Raw genomic sequence first — 20,446 nt, forward strand, 5'->3', positions numbered from 1 at the left:
ACTCCAGTTCCTACTTCCAGATTGGTTTCTGGGTGAAGGGGAGGTTCGCATTCCTCTAATTTCTACCTAAATCTCTGAATTTTAGGGATTCTGTGGAAGAAGATCCCGTATTTCGGAGAGAACGACGATGCTGCTTCGTAGTTCATCGACGCCGATTCTGAACTCATGGCATCCTCACTCGAAGGATTCGTCTCCCGAACCAGAAATGGTTCATCAGATTCCGAGAAATCGCTCGATTACATTGTCTGCCTCGTCGAGCTCCTTATCTCGGATGGACGATTCCGTGAATAAAATGACGCGGGCGCTGTCGGAGACGGATCTCCGGGACCTCTCTGTACCCAAGAAGAAACCGTTCACTCAGATGTTCGGTGGGCTCTGGGTTGAAGACGAGGAGGAGAGCAGGGTGGAGAAAGGGCTCAGTGCATATTCCAGGACGGCGTCGTACGGCCGTGGGCTGTTTTCGTTTTCTGAGTTGGATGAAGAGTGTGAGGTTGGCCTGAAAGATGATGGCGCGGTGGGTGTTTTAGTTGGCGGCGAGACTGGCGGCGGCGGCGGCGGCGGCGGAAGGATTGGTCGTGGAGGCGGAGGTGGTGGATCGGACAACGGAGATTACGGGCGTTCGGGGTTCTGGGATTCGAATCATGGGAATGATAGCGTTGACATGTATTACCAGACAATGATCGAAGCAAATCCAGCGAATCCACTTCTCCTTGGCAACTACGCAAAGTACTTGAAAGAGGTGTGTGAAATTTCTGTTGGCTCTATTTTTGGTTTCCTGTGTATGATATTTCTTTTTCTGCTTGTGGTTGATCCACAATTTTCTGTATTTTTAATTTTAAAAAAAGAACTAAAAGTTGAAGCTACCTTGTTCTGCACTGTTTTCCACCATAATTCTATCGCTTATTGTCTGTCGTGTAATCTTCTGCCTCTTTGGAGATTAAGTGTTCCAGTTCTGATGAAAAAAAAAGAAAAAGAATCGCTCTTTGCATACTCTGAAATCCGTTTGAAGTGAAATCAAATTCCCATTATGTCGTTGCTATTTCGGTTCTAACTTTTGAAAGAATTTTTTTTTTTTTTTCCAAATAACAACTTTTCATAGAACTTTACTGCTGATAAAGATATAACTTTCTCGAGCGTCACATGACACCGTATTAAAGATTTGAATATTGAAGCATCTCTTACGTTTGTTCTTCTTAATTAGCTGAAGTCCATATATCTTAATGCCTCCTGCGGCAATCCGGATACTTTGTTTTAATCATGTTGGTTTTGTATGGCGACAGGTTCGTGCAGACTACGTCAAAGCAGAAGAGTATTGCAGCAGAGCAATTTTGGCCAATCCAAGTGATGGAAACGTACTATCCATGTTCGCAGACTTGATTTGGGAAGGTCACAAGGATGCTTCAAGAGCTGAGGCCTATTACGACCAAGCAGTTAAAGCTGCTCCAGATGACTGGTAAGAATCATTCGTTTGAGATTTTACCTTGGATAAATAATTTGTGTTGTTTGCAAAAATGCTATGAATACGCTATTGCTCAATAGCTCATGACATTCTGTGAATTAACCCGAGCTTTACTCTGTGAATGCAGTTACATTCTAGCATCTTACGCTCATTTCCTCTGGGATGCAGAAGATGAGGATGAAGTAGAGGAAAAAGGTGGTTCTGAAAAACCTCCTACCTTTTTCCATGGAGCTCCTCCTGCGCCGCCCCCCTTGGCTGCTGCTTCTTAAGTTGCGTCCCCTCTGCAGAGCCTGCCATGCCTTGCATAGTTCATATGACTACCTAACTTTGTCCATATGACCTTAACCCCTGTAATTTTTGGCCGTCCAAATAAGTCGTAATGGTTTTCCCTTCAGCTTAGTACATGATTGCATGAAAGTTGGATCTTGGATGAATAATGAAAATAACGGCGGGCGTTTTCTTTACCTTGTCGTCGTTCTGCTTGATGCACAGATGCGTGTTTCTGGAAAAGCTTCATATAGTTCTGAGTAGTTTGCTCAGGAAGCATATATATGCAAACAAGCTATAAGTTTAGCCATACGAAGGTGTACTGGGTTGATACCAGTCATTACATCTATATTTTGTTGAGTAAAACTAAAATATGGTACTACAAGTTCGGGGATATGCAAATAATGTCTCTGCAAAAGCTATCAGCCAGCTAACAACTGCTGTGTATATTTTTAAAGTAGATTTCACTTATAATCTAGCTGACCTGGGACGATGATTGAAGAGGAAGTATGTACTACGGTATAGGTTTTGTAATAGGATTTGAAAGTGCAAGGGGCTTTGTCTGTGTTGAGGGGAGAAATGGAGTATTTGTTGGATCTAATGCATTATTATGTTGGAGCAGGAGTAAAACCATTTGCAATGGTCCTCTGAGCCCTGATGAAGGAAAAACAATGGGCGCTCCGGTTTTGAGTTAACATGCGTGGCAAGTTGGGAGGAATAAGGTTCTAAATTCAGGAATTGTCTTGTCATATTTCCTTTGATCAGGCGCTATGAAATAAGCAATAGACGGGTTGCTCTAAGTGGTAAACAGTTTGGTACTATTTAAGTGAGGTCTCGAGTTCGAGCCACGTATGTAGAAATCTCTGTTGGGAGACTCACCTACTACAGTCAGGTGCGCGATGCAGTCGGATCTAGATATAGTCGGAATAAAGTTCCAGTAAACTGAGTGGGTAACAAAAAAAAAAAAAGAGCAATAGAGGCCCAAAGGAAAAGAGGTGGCAGTGAGCCACAGAGACTTGCTGAGTTAAGGCAACGGCTTTATATGAGAGAGCAACGCATGTTTATTAATCTTGGAAGCTGTAGAAGCACATGCGGTGACAGAATCCAGAGCTTAATCTTTGACCCTCCACTCTTCTCTCCCACGCCACCCCCACCCTGTTCCATTCTCGATCTTATCCTCCTCCATTGACGCCTCTGCAAGTTATGCGCTGTGAAATCCATCATATATTCATAGCGTCCAAATTACTCATTACTAACGCCTAATCCATATCCATCCATATTATTAATTATAAATCTCTAAAAAATAAATCTTTTATTTGGTTTATGAAAAAAAACATTTTATTTGGATCTCATGACTTACTCCATTCCGCATTAATTTATTGATGACGACATTGCTTTAATAAAATATTCTCATACATTTTGCCAAAACAAATTATTATAATAAAAAAGATAAGTGTAAATTTGCTCCGCAAATTTTTATTCAGAAGTATTGGATGTCTAGAAATTCAAAATCATAATAATATTGTCTTTTGTCACTGAAAATTATTGACCGTTGAAATAGTAACGCTGATTATTAATATTTTTAATAATAGAGGCTAATATTACGAACCTATTGAGCAGACTAAAAAATTTTAAAATAAATTTATACCTTAACCTGATGCAAATGCGATACTGTTAATTTCTGCTTCTTTTTTTTTTTGGGCTTTTATTGTGAATTATTCTAAACGGCCTTGTGAGCTGCTAGCCTGTTAGGCGTCAGGTCCGGATGGATGTTAATGTCATGCCCAAAAAATTTTCCGCCAAGACTCGCGAGTAATAAATGGCCCTGGCTCAATTTGATTTTCATTTCGTGAGTTCATCCGAATTGTATGATATCTTGTTGTTACCTGATATTTAGTAATATTTTAATCCAGATATTATAATTTATAATTCTATCTTTATAAATCAATGAAAAAGACGCATTTTGTTCTCCAGTTTTTTTTTTGTCACAGTTCTCATGGTTATTAATATACAAACAAACATACTACTAAAATATAAATTTATAATAGTACGATTTTGGGGTTTTTTTGGGCCATTAATATGATTTTGGATTTATGGATAATAGAATCATCATTTATTATTATTTTGTTGTTTAACTTTTAAAAAAACAAAGATATAACTCAAACTTTATTTTTAAAATTTTTTTTAGTGAATTTCCAATTTTTCTTTTGAGTTTTTACGCCCCTGTGTTTCACGCAAATTTTGGAAAGTCCTTGGTGGGCCCAACGTCCATCGTGGACGTACAGCACATAATTTCCAAGCAGATGGGATCCACAAGAACCCCAGTGCCTGACACACCCTACACCTCGCGGCTGCTCGATCATATGCCGCCGCAGGAACTTCAACTCTCACTCCCTCACCGACCGATTTTCACGACCAGTCCTCTCTCGCTCCAAGTCTCCAATAGAGATGGCGACGGATGAAATCACGCAGCTGGGTGCCAATGAAAGAGGAGGAGGACAAGAACAACAAGAGCGAGGTGCTGGAGGCAAGGTCAGGCGACTGCTGCCCAGGAAACCTCCCGCAACTCCTTATTCGCGTCCACCGGAGTCCTCTCGCCGCCGTTGGATTTCGAAACTGGTGGATCCTGCTTGCCGTCTCATTGCTGGTCAAGCTACTCGGATTTTCCCTTCCTTCTTCTCCAAAACCTCCTTTACCCCTGCTCTTCCTGCCCCTACTAGTGCCACCGAGGATCAAGGTCTTTTTAGCGTTTTATCTGCCATTCCTTTACTATACTCTTCGTCTGTTTGTCATTCTCGTGTTTGTTCTTTTGGTCTCTGGTGTTAATTTTCAGGGTTGAGTTTTTAGTTACTCCATGTTAATGTTGGGGATTGGCCTTGCCATTATACCACTTATTTGGGAATCTTTTTTCCTTTTGATAACATACTGTTGGTACGTTAGCTTTTAGCTTGAGAATGTTTTCTCAGATGCATGCACTCGCTACCATTCACGTACTGATGTGTCAGTCAAGCGTTATCCCAGTTTCAATTGTGCTTACGGTAAAGTTCACAAGTTAACTTTTGTATGCCTAGCATGCTTTGCTGGCAGTAGTGGCTCGTCAAAACTGTATCAATGAAAAATCATGGCTGAATACGGTCGATAACCGGAACACCCTACCCGACACGCTGGACCTATCATAAAAAAAAGCTTGCCTGTTGTTCTGTTGTGTAATTTTTATGGCTTCTGCTTATCCCTTTCACTGCCCTGAAATGCTTGATGGAAATTAGATAATAGACGGGAAAATAGAATCATTGGTGTAGAAGCATTTATTTGTGAAAAGCCTTGATGGCAGAACATATTGGAAGAATGCGCATGAGAGCGACATTTTAGGGAGTCATTTCTTGGGCGTGTCAGAAGCATAGACTGTGATTATTGATGAGCATTTTTTATATTAATTCTTGCTGTCAATTTTATCAATTGAATAATGAGTAATGACTGTAAATGCCAGACAAGGAGCCATGTGGATCCTGCTGCTTAGAGTAACATTCCTTCACTTGTGTCATGGTATCCTCACCTCTTGGTTTGTTTCTGATCCTTAAATGGTTCTCCATCAAATTTTATGATTTTTGTTAGACATACATGTGTCTTTACTCATGGCCCAAGGCGGCATGGTCATGTCAATTCTCTATGGCTTAAATAAGCAATGTGTTTGGAATCAATTCATACCAATTTTAGTTTCAAATTGATGAGATTGCTCCACTTTAGAGACTTCTTTGTATCAAAGTTTAGTAATGTAGAAAAGGGGGAACATGTAGAGATCAAGAAGTGGCCTATCCCTTTGATGCTGCTGGGTCTAGGTTTTACTTTAATTTTGTTGAAACTGACTCAGTGGTCTTTGTATTTATGATAGTGAGATGGATAGTGGTTTCCGTACAGAATAAGACTAAGAATGGATGAAAAGTGTTGTAATTATGAATGATCGCATCCAATGTTCTTAGGAGGTGGAGTACTTGTTGGGTGAGTGCAGTTGAGGTTTTGGCCCTAAATCTCTTGAATATCTTGATACGTAGGAAAGTGAACTTTACTAACAGACCTATTTATGGTTTTGTCCACGATATGAAGTTTTATGATTTCAATACTGTCTGTAATTGTATCTTTGGCCAAGGAGCTTATGTGAATTTTCATAACAGCAAATAGAGAGCTCTATTGAAAACAATAATTTTATGACTGTGCTTTGATGTTCTGTATTTGAATGGGATTGATGATGGTGATGGCATCAAAATTTATGGGATTCACTGCGCTGATTTTTTTCCTTTTAAGTGAAGAAAATGTTTAACAATAAAGAAATTGAAAGAAGATATAGATATGTAGTTTGCCTGAAGCTACTATTTTTAATGTCCTAGCTATAATGTCTTTGCTATCTCTGTTTCTGCTCATTCTTAAACAGAATGATTGTAAAATCATCTGGTGCTGTCTATGCCTTTGATAAATATTTGGTGCCCCTTTGCATGTGGCTGTAGATAATGTTAATGCTTCTCAGGGCATAATGAATGCTGTGCCCACCATTCGTGTCCATTTGCTATATATTTCATTGATTCATTGCACACATTTTTCTAATGAAGTTGTTCACTGCTATAGGTAAGTGGCTGACAGGTAAAGAAAGTCATAGGGATGACAGGCAGAAAGGTGACTTACATGTAAGAACTTGGTGCTTCACACGAAACTAGAAAAACTGCTTCTCAATTTTTGTATTCCTCTATATTCTCTCTATACATTCTGTGTATTTAAGACTTCCTTCTCTGCACATCTGAAAATGATTTGGGTAAGATTTATTTTGGTGCCTTCACTATATTTCGTAAGATAGAAGTACAATCCTTGTGGGGATTTATAACATAATTATGCTTGATAGTTACTAATTTCAATGTTGGGGGCCTTTGCTCAATATAGAATTCCATGTTCACCATAGGAAAAATGTTTGGTTTGAATCTTGAAGTAAGTACTTAATGAACTGATAGTTGCTTGGACGGCATTGCAACACAATAAACTCTATTGAACATCGGCAAGTCTTACTAACGATTTTTAGTGAAAATGTGGAAAGCTCCTCAGCAAAGTTCCCAGTTATATTCAACTCGGAAGATATGCTGATACTAAATGCAGTGTTCTAAAATGGCTTTGTTTGTTTGGCTATTATTTTAAGCCAAGACTTTGGAAAATTGAAGCTACTGCCACGAGAAGACATTTAAAAGTGAAAACAGGAATAAAAAATAAGTAAAAAAATCTTACTAACTCTTGAACTCATTATAAGCAGTTAAGCTCTAAACAGATTTCATATGAGATAATATCTCTAATTGATGGGAAACACTTTGGAAGGAAAATCCTAAACGCACTGAGCTAATATGGAGGCGTGTGTTCTTAAGATCATAAAGGGATGAGACTTAGCTTGGACAAAGCCTGGAAATGCTGCTAACCATTGCTCCTTAAAAAAAAAAAAAAAAACCTTCTGCTAGAGCATCGTCGTCTTCATTGATGCCTTGTGCTCTAATTGCCCCAATGCTTTAAAGTCGTATTTTCCAAAGTATTGCATATCTATTTCTTCTTCTGTGTCATTATTGTGACAGCTTGGCCTTGTTCATTTACGTCATTGTGACTGGTCATTAATTATGTTGATCTTTTCATTGTAGACTCGTGTGCTTTGCCATTCTCCCACCCCCCCTTTTACGTTAATGCTTATATATCTTCATATGGTTTCGTCTGAAATCTCCATCTTGGGAAGGTTGTTTGATTTCCACAAAGTTAGTTTTTGACCGCATCTATGCTGCCCCTCTCCTCCTTGCTATCCTCCTGCACATGGGGCAAGGATCATACTGAATTTGGCGGCTTTTCCTTAGTTCCTTACATTTCATTGACTATACTATGTCTTTTGCAGGATGGGACATTCAAATCAGCTGAAACAGAAAGTACTGGTGAAATAGATAATAAACTGAGGAGCAGTTCTGGTTTTATTCTGCATGGACAGGATGAAAATGGGGAGCATTCTGAAAATAACAACTATCTGAAATTGAGCAGCTGGTGAAGGGGAAAAGATTTTCTAGGTACAACTTAATTGACATAATAGTAATTATTTATATTGGTTGGATTGCTAGTTTCAGAATTCTATCCTGCAATCACATATTACGTCTAATTCATCCCAAAGGCTTAGATATTACTGGAGGAAGATTGGAATTTTAAATCCTATTTTTGTTCTTAAACTAAACCCTCTTTAGTGTCCTTGCTTCTATATTCTGCTGATGGCTTAAAAGGTTTTCATTGCTCTAGCCTCTAGGTCTTTTTATTCATTTTATTGAGCGCACCTTTTTGGGGGAGCTTGCATGCGTCAGTCTAGGTTTCATTGCTCTAGTTCTTTTTGTTTATTTTATTGGCATCACCTTGTTATGGGAGCTTGCTTGCGTTATTCTAGGTTTCTTTTTAAGAGAAGTTGTGAGTTTATGGCTTTATCAAACCTTGGGGACAGCATTACTAACTTGTTATAATGGTTTCTAAACCATGATCATGCTTAAAGTCGTTGTCCTTCTCCTGTAGAGATGAGATTCATCGTTTGATGGAGATAATAAAATCGAGGGCAGGTGATCTTCCTAATGCTGTACAAGGAGAGGAAAATGTTAGTCTGACTGTTAGAAATGACAACAAAGATCTTATACTGTCACATGATATTCCAAAAATGTCAAACGAACAAAGGCATGAAGACTTGAGTGGAGCTTTATGGGGAAGCTCAACACCTCTTGAAAGGTCAAATGTGGGTACTTCAACTTGTCTTTTTAAATATTTGACATTTGCTGGAACATCAAGGTCTTTGTCTCCAAGACAAATTATCATCAATTTGTTTTTTAATTAATGGTTCAGTTTCATCTTTTGCTTTCAAATTTCTGCTGACTACTCTGGAATATTGACGACCACAGAACCTAGGACTTCTGTTCTGGTATTTGTTGCAGTGATTGCCTCCCGAAATATTATATTCTCCGCAAGATAGCATGCTATTCAAAACACTGTACATTTATAGTCCATATCCCATTAATACATTGTTCCATGGTCTATCTAGGTAATGCCTGAGACAAACTGAGCATTTTGTTCGTGTTTTATTTCTAGAGAACTTGAAAATAGGGTAGATATGGGTTGTTTGTTTGTCACACTTTTCCAGCGTGACTCTAAGATTATTTATTCTTCGAGGTGGTTTTCTAAGAGTGAGAACAGTTGTCAATATCTAAGTTTAATACTACCTTGAATCTCTATTATTTTTTCGTAGAACTCATTGACTTCTAGAGCAGATAACCCTGATCATTGAGTTTACATTATGATCATATCAACAACTTTCAGGTCCAAGATGATATTGGTGCCTCACCAATTGAGATTGCAAAGGCTTATATGGGTTCCCGTGCTTTTGAAGCAGGCCCCAGTTCTAAGAGCACAGTCCACACTGTTGAAAGCAGTGTGCTACATGGCAATGAAGCTGCTATAAAGCCATATGTTCCATCACTTACGCCAAAGACATCAGCATGTTGGCCAGGTGCTGTGGTACAAGATTCTTTCACAACACCACGAAGCCAAACTAGGGGATATGGGCTTCATAACTTCCCCAGGACGCCTTATTCTAGAACCATTTTATCTAAATCCAAGTCCAGGGTACATTTTGTTTTGAGAACTTTATCATTCACTGTCATGCTTCAAGAATTTTCTGTATATGTAATGACTTTTTTTTGTTCAGTCGATTCATATGCAAGGCAATTACAGTCATATGTCATCAACTCCCCTCCATCAATCGCAGACTATGTATCTGCAGGTATCTTTTGGTTTACCAATTATTTCTTGACTGTCTTTTAATAGTGATGTTTCTTTTGTTCATTAAAGAATATGCACACTACAAACTCTATTTGGATTTTCGTTAATTTTCTGGTTGATTTGATTTGTTAGAATTTGAAGTGCCCGGATTCAAATTTTAGTTGTTTTTTAGTAACAAAGAGAAGCTATGTTATCCCTCTACCCATATTTTTGGGGGGGGGGTTAGGAAAAGGAAAAATGAACAGAAAAAACTTCATTATCCTATGTGTTTTTGGGGCTATAGGTTCATTTTTTTTTCCATTTTTTCTTGGTGATCTTTTGAAGCATAAATTGGCATAATTCTTAATGCTGAATAGGTTATGAGAGTCATTCTGTCTTGAGTTAACATGTTAACTTCTGATGATGCAACTTAGTGTGAGAAATTGGAATGTTGTCATATACTAAGTTCAAAGCCATTTGAAGTTGTCAAATACAATGACCATGCAATTGGACTTTACTAACATGCTTTTCTGTCGTTTAGCAGAAGTATGTGACAGAGTTTCTATATCTTTGACTTAACTTTTGGCCTTTGTGTTGATTTTTTATTTTGTTTTCAGTCTATTGTATATCAGATTGTTCGCTTAACCATGATATGCAGGATAAATCTAGAGGCGATGCATTAGAGGGTGGCTATGGATCTGTTGGACCCATTCGTCGAATTAGGCACAAGACTGGTGTAGAGTCTTCTTCAAGAAGGCCGGCTTACACGCCTTCACCTCTGAATGTCTCTGGACAGAAAGAAAGTTCAGATGTTCGTGAAGGTTTCTTGCCTGCTTTTACAAAGAGTTTGGAACCTGACAAGACTGGATATACTCATAAATTCCACTCATTAGATAACAAGCCAGAGGGCAGTGGGGTTGCTCTTCCAACGGTACACATGCATACCAGTTTGATGGCTAGGAGAATATTGGAGCATATAGATAGAAATCCTCCCACTCCCCAACAGAAGTCTGCAGAGCTGAAGCTGGCTACTAAATGGAAGAATCCGGAGTCTTCTGATAATGTCAATGGTGTCTTGTCAAATGAAAATAATGGCCTTCTGAAATTAAAACAAGCCGATCCATATAAACATGATGGGTGTGATGGAAAAAAATCTATTCTAAATGAAAATCAAGGGAACTCCCATGCTGATAGGGAGAGTGCTGACAAATCTATCAATGTCAACAATGCAATGGCTTTGCCATCTGGAATCAATGCTGACAATAGCTTCCTAAAAATTGGAAATGATACAAGGTCCTTGCAAGATGCTAATGGTGCTAAAAAATTTTCAGTGAAGTCTACTGAAGAGGTACTCAATCATCTAATGGGCATGAAAACTTGCACGTGGTTTGACATTTTCCTTTTTTAACCAATGAGCATAGAAACTGTTTCTTTATGGCGGTCAATTTATTGAAGATTGTTCAGCCTTGATTTACTTTTGAAGCAACATTGCATTTTTGCTTAGATTTATTAATATTTGTCCAGGATGCATTGAAGATTTTCACATCTGGTGATCAGCCTAGTGTGAATACTCAAGAGAAGATACCTCTCTACAACTCTTCAGTTAGCAAACCAGTATTACCATCTATTTACGTCAACAAGCCTGAGTCAAAATGGACCTTGACATCAGATAAGAGCTCAGGATTTACCTTCCCTGTTTCTGCCTCCTCTTCTGTATTCTCGGAGCCACCCACACCATCCATCCTGCCATCGTTCTCCGCGGGGGGTCAGCACCAATCAACAGAAGTTTCAACGGAACCATCATATAGTTTTGGATCAAAAAGATCCAGTCTAGTGTTTTCTTTCCCTTCTACAAGTAGTACAGCTGTCCAGAATGATGCTGGTGACGTAAAGTTCAGCTTTGGATCCAATGACAAGGCTAGGCTATCATTCAGTTCCTTTGGTAAAAACGCTATCTGCTATTGACTGAAACGAGGAAGTTTAGACTTCAGAAGTTTTCCTGTCGATTTTTGTTTCCCTCTGGCTAATAGTTTTTTTTAGCTCTTGTTGTCCATCCTCAGTCATTTGTACAGGCACACTGCTTTTGTTTTGCGAGTGAAGATACGAGGGAATTAAAAATTAAGTCTTTTTTAAGGATAACAATTCAGTCTCTCTTTTTTGTCTTTTCCACTTTATATTTCGGCCTCCGGGGCTCGTAGGAAGACTGCAAAATATTGACAAGCAGATTATTTCTTTTTACGTCTGGAGCGGTATTTTTTGTCTTGGAATGCACACCTGACTTACCTGCAATCTGTACCAGGGACCTTGGATTTGAACCGAGGATTCCAAAGCAGGTCGTCCACTAGGAAATCATTTACTAGTCATTTAGTTCGTTGTAATTTGTGGCCCAGGCTGAACAGAGAATAAAATAGAGAGCTGAGGTTATGCTCATATATCAGGAATGAGCCAGCCGTTTTGGAGTTTACTAAAAATGCGTATAAGCATCGTATTACCAACTTTAAATGGGTTTTCCGTGAGCGGCTTGTAATGAGCGTCGGCTTTTACGAAAGTAAAGCCGAAGCAACTGAATCCATCTGTCTCGTTGGACCGAACAACCAATCTTTGCCTTATCCTCAATTTTAAATTTTGGTTAAAGCTCATTGGGGACGACCCAGCAAATAAAGGCCCTCTTTGTCAGTAGTTTTGTTACGGCAACTTTGTATTTTATTTCTTTAGTTATCCTTATCAAGTCAGATTTGTTTTACTACTTTTAGTTCTTAATATAAGTTTTCTTTAACTAATTTAGATAGATTAAAAAAATTAGTTAAATGAATTATTTGTTAAAAATGTGTTGGTAATTTTCTAAAATATCCCCTTAAATCATTTGCTTTGAAATATAAATTTCTTTACTATGTGTAATCAAAAAAAATAATTTTAAAAAAGTGATAGTCTAAAAGATGTATTAGATTAAAGTTTTATATTTAATATCAAATTTAATCAGCCAAATAGCACTTATGACATCAGTGTAGAACCATGGGCCATCTACATTTTTTCTTTTGGGGTTCATCATGGGTCATCTATATTGAAGCTGAGCTTTCCATTGCGTTCTCACTTGGGAACAGGAAGTGGATAATTTAGTTAAGAGTCCCCTTTGGTCATATCATATTGGTAACTAGAAAGACATTTTCCATGATCATCCTGTGGGGAACATTGTCATAAATTCCAAATATTTTAACATACTCCCGAAGGCCAATTGATTCATAAAATAATTCTCAGCTTGTCGTCGTATGGGTTTTTATATATTTTATATCTATTTTCTCTCATGATGTTTGGTGGCCTCCTTAGAGAGCTCTCTCTTGTCACTTTTATGTGCTTTGTTTTCTTTATCTATCTCCCAAAAAAGATGGGGGACTGGCGAGTGTTTAGCAATGTACATACATATATACAACAAGTAGAATCCAATGCAAAGGCAAAGAAAAGTGTGGGGATGAATAGATAATTGGAAAGGATTGAGCAAATTGAAGGGCATGGCATGTTAGCGGGAAATGCTCTGAGAGATGTGGTCCTCTTTCTCAGAAGAAGTAAGAACGCCACGCGGGTGAGATGGCTATCTCACAAAAAGCAATAATTTGGATAATACTTGTTCATGACTTTGCCCCTTTGGAATCACCATCACTTGCTGCTATGGTTTCCCACGACACTTAACTGGTCTATCATTTTCACCCCAAACTTGCCATTTATTCGGTCCCCACCTATTATGCATCAGCTATATAGTTGCATGTTTATATGTAGCCTCTCTTCACTTTTCCTGCACTATAACATGTCGCTACACAGTCAGCGCTAGCTATCACTATCAGGTATTGTAAATTGCTTCAAATTATTTATTACATGTTTGATGCCTTACATACACTTGGTTTGCTAGCTCAATCAGGTTTCATCTAGAACTTGTTTCACCCCAAATGGGTAAACTTCTAAGGTTCTCATGGCATGAGATCGAGGTTCATTTGAGTTTACAAGCTTGTGGGATATATATATATATAAAAGAGATCCAGAGATTCAAAAGTGGGGATGTTAATCCCTAGTAGGAGGAGTATATTTAGTATTTAGCTTCATATATGTGATGATTACTTTGGGCTAACTAGTTGTTGTACGAGTTCTCCTCTCCAATCATATGCTCATTATAAGAAATGGAACAGTGTAAATTATGATGTTTTTAATCCTGTTTAAGATCTTCTTCAGAGGGCGGTGGCTACATTTTATAAAAGTAAGGTTCAAGGCCTCCATAAAAGAGTGAAGAGATTAATAAGGTTGCTAGTGTTTGATATGAGGAATGTTAGGAAAATTAGAAAGAAGAGGAATGATGCTGGTGAGAGTTACAAGGAGGCAAGGAGAGTTTGAAACGGAGAGGGGGGGGGGGTAATGTATTGATGAAGTATAAAGAAGTCAGAGAGAGAAAGGGAGAGAGGTGAAATGACAACGAAAATAAGTGAAAATGCATAAAAACGTACAAAGTCTGATATTGACGTTTCAGATTCTAATTGTCAGAATCAGCAGCCTCTACACACTGCGCCAATACGCCCAGAATTGCAGTCATACGTATTCTCTCCCCTTCCCCCCTTTTCTCTTTCCTTTCCTTTTCCTTTTTTACTTTCTGCTTTTCTTCCTTTCATCATCCCCACATTCCCATTTCCTATTATAATATACTCACTATTCTGCACCCCAAAAAAAAAAAACACATTTCAAGGAATTAAAATTTGCTGCCACTATACCTCGTGAGGATAGATCCCTGCTTCTAGTTTTCACTAATGCTATTATTTTCTGTCGATGGTATATGTTAATTAATTGAGAATTCTCGAATATATATGATATAACGATCTTATAACCAGGATCCCCATTTGTTTGATTAAATAAAAAGCATATTTTGTTCAAGGGGCACAAATTTAATGCAAGCAAGATTGGGTTATTTTTGGTGGGAACGCAGGGATACACTTCTTTATATGAAGGAGCACTTGTAAAGACCGTTATATTATAAGAAACTTTTTGACTGTGCACAGAGAGGTGGGTTGGTCAGAATATAGTAATGAATGTTGCAACCACTAAGTTGGAAGGTGGAAGGTGCGACAGTGACATATTGATCATAAGGTTTAATGTTTGATATTTTTGGGGAAGAGATTCTTGGGATGTTCAGTATGGTTGATGATCTGATGAGAGAAACTAGGGTGTGTATGTATATATAGATGGATGGATAGAGAGAAAGAAAGGAAATTAGAGAGGATTCCATAATGCCAAAATGGTGGTCCATAAATTCCCTTTACGAAAAGTTTGGTCATTCATTCATTCATCTTTATTATTTATCAGTTGCATCAGAGAGCCTGACCATATCTTTCCTCAGATTTTCTCAGTTTCAATTTATGGGCAAAAGCAGCCCTCTTTTTCTTACTCTGGTCCTACCCTCTTCTCTCCCCTTTTACGCATATATATCTTAAAACCCTATTTCGCTCTCACTCGTTATATTGATCATCGTAGTCTATATCATAACTACAAGAGAAAAGAGACGAAGCAAAGTGTGTGTGTGTATATGTGTGATATAGTTTCCACTACAATTGCAAAGTTAATCTTCAACCCTGCTAGTTAAAGTTTGATTACTACATCCCTTTGTTTTACTTTCATAGCTGTACTTCAGGTCCAACAAAAAAGTTTCATGGGTGTACTTAGCCTCACATCACATGCAGCACATACAAACTCAGTTAATTAAATTTGAAAAATCATTGTCAAGAGATTCTCATTAGAGGTTGAAACCTAAAGAAAATGTGTGTGTGTGTGTGTGACAGCATCATGCAAAAGCTAGTTCAAAAAAAATAGCGCCATGAAAGTTGTAATCATCAGCTACGGATAATCCTACTATTTGATTATATATTTCTTCTATATGTGATATCCTTTAAAGAAAAGCTAATATATATCCGATAATTAAGTTGAAGTCCTCAAATATAGAGCGGTATATATGTATATAAATAATAAGCATGTCGTGAATATCACATTTTCATATTTAGGCCAAAAGAGTGAGAAAAAGAATACCATATTTTCAAACAACATGATTTATAATGCAAGCCAATATTACACTTATACATATATATATATATATATATATATGACCAGCTATTTTGTTTTTTCCAATGGAAATAACTGCCTCATATCCTAATATATAAGGAAGACATAATGTATATCATAAAGAGAATTTACGTATAGACATTTTATTTTATCTCCCATAAATTGAAACAAGATATATATCTAATTATCACCAATACCAGGCCAAGAAAAGTCATTATTATTATCATCATTAAGTACACTGTCAGCCTGAGGATCAATAGTATTGACTTTTATAATCCGTGCCATGGTTAGTACTTTTAAATTAAAATTACAGCTTTTCTTTTTCTTCTTTTTTTCCTGAGTTTGCCTAGTACGAGTAATATAAATCCATAAATAAAAGAACGACTATATATGGGCATAATCCCACATTCACTCACAAAAATTCAAAATGGATAAACAAAATTACGTTTGTATTTTTCTTGTTGGATTTTATAGTATTGATCGTCATTATATATATTGTTGAAAACGATGTGAAATTAAGAGGGGAGAAAAAGGAAGGATTCTCACTTAAAGATAGAAGTGAAAAACGTCGACTGAACAAGTAGTAGTGAGAAAAAGAGAGAGAGAGAGAGATCAGACATGATGAATACAAGTAAGTACGTACACCGATACAAAGGAAAAGAGTAATCGTTCATAACAACACATTAGGTCACGACGACGACAACATATAATTGTTTACTAATAATTGATACTCTCAACGTAACTCACAGTCATCTCGTCATCCTTCTTCATATTTTCACATTATCGATCGCCTTTTTCCTCTCATTTGTTCAAAAGTGCTGCCGTCGTCATTAAATGGTTCTCACTCCCCTGCACACATTCACATACGTATAATTCAAAAAAATTAATGCACACACAGCATCACATTATATATCAACTGTATTTATCATGCAGCTATATATATGTATGTATGTGTAGATGATCCTATCTCTGTGTGTGCGCTATATATATAACAGTGTTATCATACTGGGTATGTAAAATATTTCGTTATTTTAAAGTAGTTTGTTAGATGCCTTTCTTTTGTTCCTTTTTTGGCGTCTTGCCTCATATCTAGGTGTGCAATATGATCTAAATATGTTTCAAAAAATGTAAGTGGACGAAATTAATGACCAAGACCAATTCAGCATATATAACATTATATCTGTATTGAAAGACTTGATAGAACTAATGCTTAACAACTACGCTTGCGTTTCCTTTCTAATTAATGAAGAAGAGTATGTTATACTGGATGATCGATATATATGTATATATATCTAACTAACTATATCTGAAAAGAAGAAAAAAAGAAGAGTATGGATTGCCTTTAATACTTACATTCTCCATCTTAGCTTGATTGTTGTTAGTCTCCAACATCAGCCCAAAATGAATGTGAGGGAAGTGTGCCCACTAAAACGAAATAGTTGCCATAATTAATCCATGGGATGAATCAAACAAGACAATATTAAGATATAATGAACCAAAAAGATGCTTATATATATAGAGGCATATATTTTTTGCGTGCTTACGTTCTTCGCAGCTGTACTGAATGCTTCCCTGTGACTGATATCTGGATTATTAGCCTTGATCCTCTGAATCTCTTCCCTGCATATATACAAACAAATTAAGACGCTTTCAATCATAAATATATCTTTATTAAGTTATAAGTAGTTTGCCTATTGAATGGATATATATATATAGAGAGAGATATTATGTAAATGTAGATTGTGAAACTGTGATATGCTTTTGCTAGTTACTTTATGAACTGATTATATGCAGAAGGTACGCGCTGCCTCTTCTCGGGAGCTGCAATAGAAAACAACACCTCGTAAAGATAGTGTATTATATTGTATATGATATTATAACATAAAACATATACAAAGGTTAAATATATGCATGTGTGACAGAGATATGATATAAAAACTTTTGAGTTTGGAAATTAAAAGGGGTTATATAGACTCACGCCGGTTCACAATTCTTTCTTTAGTTACATGATTGGTGGGTGCTCTCATTGCAAGCATATTATTGTTGCACTTGGAAGAGGAACCTGTGTCAATTCTGTATTCCGGATTGTTGTATCCGGGTGCCTGATATTGAAACCCAACAATAGTAAAGTTCAGCCAATATATAAACATATATATATAGAGAGAGAGAGAGGGGGGAAGAAATAGAAAGAGAAACAAAAAATTTACAAACACATATAGACTTAATGTTTTGGCTGGCCAGTTTTGTACTGAACTTGAGAAAGAGCGCTCATTCAGTAAAATAAAGCCAAGAGAGTTTTATTTGTTAAGGAGATCTAGCTAGCTAGACATCCAATGATGTATTGATTTAGGTGAGCTGCTATATATTCATTCTGATCAGTGTCTTGTATGCGAGAAAGTTTTAGTACAAGGGTTGGTAAACTAATAAATTGGGCAATCATTGCTAAAACAAAATTCATTAAATATTTAATGGGAATTTATTAAACGAGGGTGTTTCAATTAATTAGGGCACCTTGACAGTCACAATACTTTTAGTCAGTTCTTTGTACCAGCAAAAATTAATTATTCCTAGAGAAATTAGGAGTGAAATTACGAAGCTCTGCATTTGGCTTTGCAAGACTGTACTAAGTATGATTAATGTTTCCTCACAAGATGGGAAAGGAGGGTCTCTTTTTCTCTTTTATCTCCCCCCCTCCCTCTCTCTCTTAATTTCTAATCCTTGCCAAGAGAAAGAGTAATAAAAAAGCATATCAAAATAAATGAAATGGAATCTTTGGTTTCTGACTGATTCTGTGAGTTTACGTTGGTAGTTATTACTAGTTTGGGGAACAGATCTAGTGAGATACCGGTATAAGTGTATTGAGTAGTGGACTAGTCTAGCTGGAAGAAGACCATAACACTACTCATCAGAGATGAATAACAAGAAGTACATGAAACCCAGATCGACAGTTGTTCAAATTAATGTAGGGCTTCGATTTAAGAATCTAAAAGGAATATTTTTAAAGAAAGAAAGAAAGAAAAACCTGTGCAAGGGCTGTTTGTACAGTAGAAGACAAAGATCGTGAAAAGAAATCACTGAACCTAAGAACTCTCCCTCTCATACACGTCTATCAAATCAAGGCGCATCTTGGAAAGCATAAAAAAAATAATAATAAAAAGGAAACCCAAACCCTTCAGTTTGGCTTGAAGGGATTAGGGACAGACCCTGACGACTCTACTAAAAGTGCTGAAACAAAAAAGGGTAATAGGCTTGATGATGGCGGCTGCAGGTGCTCTAGGGTTTTCTGCAGGAACACAGCACACTCGATTCCATACCATTCACTACAGAAACACACACACACACAGAGAAGATACCTGAGAAGTGAGAAGGTCAAGGCCAAATAGCTTCGATTTTCTCAAAAAGAGAAGATAACACCCGGAAACCCTAGGATTCAGAACTCACAAAGAAGCTAGCCATCTAGTGATTATTATATATTTATCTTGTGATTATGTTTTGATGAAAATGAAAGTGAAAGCCCCCCCCTGAAAATAAGCTGAAACTAATTAGTTAGAAATGTGAGTAACCTGAACATCTTGCCACGACAGTGACTGAAACGCAGCAGCCATGTTCACTGACCATAGATTGCTGCAGTGTCCACATCGAACGGTCACTATGTCAAACAAGCTGCTGCATGGAACACTCACCTGCATACAAAGAACAAACATTATACCTTGATCATAATTATTATTTATTTATCATTAAAGAAAAAAAATTTCAGAGAAATATACAAATCTCTCTTGCAAGAGAAGAAACCCGTCAGAGATCACATGACGAAAAGAGGGGGTCGATGAAGATGAGAAGAAGAAGAAGGAAAGAAAACCCTAGCACTGCCAGATGCACAATGGATTAAAGGGTATTATATCAAGGGGATGAATGGATATGACCTAAGGATCTACAGATTCTCATAAAATTTGCTGTTGAGCGAAAGAAAACAAGTTTAGACAGGAAGCTGTGCTTAGTACTTTTATCACAAGGGAAAGGGAAATTAATTAATTGGTTCAGAGGGCAAGAAGATAGAGGAAATCAAATGTACAGGGAGAGGAGTTGTCCTATCAACAGTTTTTTTTTTTAAAAAAAAAAATTTGTTCACCCTATAATACTTATCGTTTTGGTCATATCATTAAGGGGCACAGAAACCACAGAACCCAAAATTTCTTCACTTTCTGTGTTCTCAGAGAAAGCAAGTATATTTGTGGGGGGATCAGTTGAGTGATGAGCTTCAGGGTATGACTTTTTTCTTTGACTGTAAAAGAAAAGAAACGTGCAGCGATGGATGGAGACCTCACTTTAACCACAAACAAAGGGAAAGAGATCAATGAAAGCCAGAAATTTAAATTTTATCAGTATGATAACAATAGCTTGGTGTCAAATGTAACATGACCACTTCTAGGTTCGCATGTAAAGCACAGAGGAGCATAGCCCCCCTTTTTCAGGATCTAAAAGAGTTCTTTCTCCATTGATAAACAAAAGCTTCAAAAATATATGTATAAGCCGTTTAAAAAGATCGACCTCCCACTAAATTAAATTAATCAGAAAGAAAGAAGGAAGGAAAGAGTTTCTGGAAATTCATGAGAAGAGCTGATACCGCAAGAACAATGTTGCAAAAGTTGCAAGGGATGTAGCAGAGTTGCTCAGGGGCAACATCGATGCTGCAGCTTGACATGCCTCTCAACAGGGAAATTGGAAACTACAGAAGAAGAAAGACAAGGAAGAAGAAGGAGAAGAAAAGAAAACAATATGCAATAAGCAACAAGCAAAAGCCTTTATTCTCTCTTTCAAGGCTATGTATGTTTAACAACAGTA

The 20,446-nt window shown here is 37.2% G+C and overlaps 3 protein-coding genes across 3 annotated transcripts; 2 read left to right on the top strand and 1 right to left on the bottom strand.

The window, feature by feature from the left end:
- Positions 1–2,036, top strand: LOC114713431 (uncharacterized). Its single transcript, XM_028898074.1, has 3 exons — positions 1–739; positions 1,281–1,453; positions 1,587–2,036. The coding sequence occupies exons 1-3, from the start codon at positions 128–130 to the stop codon at positions 1,726–1,728; spliced, it is 927 nt and encodes a 308-aa protein (XP_028753907.1). The 5' UTR covers positions 1–127; the 3' UTR covers positions 1,729–2,036.
- Positions 2,037–4,088: 2,052 nt separating this feature from the next.
- LOC114713432 (nuclear pore complex protein NUP1) lies at positions 4,089–12,133 on the top strand. Its single transcript, XM_028898075.1, is given in 9 exon segments — positions 4,089–4,463; positions 6,344–6,402; positions 7,632–7,751; positions 7,754–7,797; positions 8,285–8,498; positions 9,077–9,382; positions 9,465–9,539; positions 10,176–10,865; positions 11,042–12,133. Coding segments are annotated over 9 exon segments (2,238 nt in total). The 5' UTR covers positions 4,089–4,174; the 3' UTR covers positions 11,483–12,133.
- A 3,986-nt stretch (positions 12,134–16,119) lies between these two features.
- LOC114713453 (axial regulator YABBY 5-like) lies at positions 16,120–20,446 on the bottom strand. The gene is made up of 7 exons (XM_028898104.1): positions 20,229–20,446; positions 19,168–19,287; positions 17,583–17,706; positions 17,377–17,425; positions 17,149–17,224; positions 16,958–17,029; positions 16,120–16,453 (listed from the first exon to the last, which is right to left on the bottom strand). The coding sequence occupies exons 1-7, from the start codon at positions 20,304–20,306 to the stop codon at positions 16,406–16,408; spliced, it is 567 nt and encodes a 188-aa protein (XP_028753937.1). The 5' UTR covers positions 20,307–20,446; the 3' UTR covers positions 16,120–16,405.

Source organism: Neltuma alba, unplaced genomic scaffold, assembly GCF_004799145.2.
Source record: "Neltuma alba isolate B1F8T4 unplaced genomic scaffold, ASM479914v2 tig00011426_pilon, whole genome shotgun sequence".
Taxonomy (NCBI): Eukaryota; Viridiplantae; Streptophyta; class Magnoliopsida; order Fabales; family Fabaceae; genus Neltuma; species Neltuma alba.

What these genes read in the sequence shown, in the direction of transcription:
- LOC114713431 (XM_028898074.1), top strand. Translation starts at nt 128, where the DNA reads ATGCTGCTTCGTAGTTCATCGACGCCGATTCTGAACTCATGGCATCCT. An exon ending in ACGCAAAGTACTTGAAAGAG is followed by an intron (nt 740 to 1,280) that starts GTGTGTGAAATT and finishes GTATGGCGACAG; the next exon opens with GTTCGTGCAGACTACGTCAA. An exon ending in AAAGCTGCTCCAGATGACTG is followed by an intron (nt 1,454 to 1,586) that starts GTAAGAATCATT and finishes CTGTGAATGCAG; the next exon opens with TTACATTCTAGCATCTTACG.
- LOC114713453 (XM_028898104.1), bottom strand. Translation starts at nt 20,306, where the DNA reads ATGTCAAGCTGCAGCATCGATGTTGCCCCTGAGCAACTCTGCTACATC. An exon ending in TGTCGTGGCAAGATGTTCAG is followed by an intron (nt 17,707 to 19,167) that starts GTTACTCACATT and finishes TTTCAATATCAG; the next exon opens with GCACCCGGATACAACAATCC. An exon ending in ATCAAGCTAAGATGGAGAAT is followed by an intron (nt 16,454 to 16,957) that starts GTAAGTATTAAA and finishes GAATGTGTGCAG; the next exon opens with GGGAGTGAGAACCATTTAAT.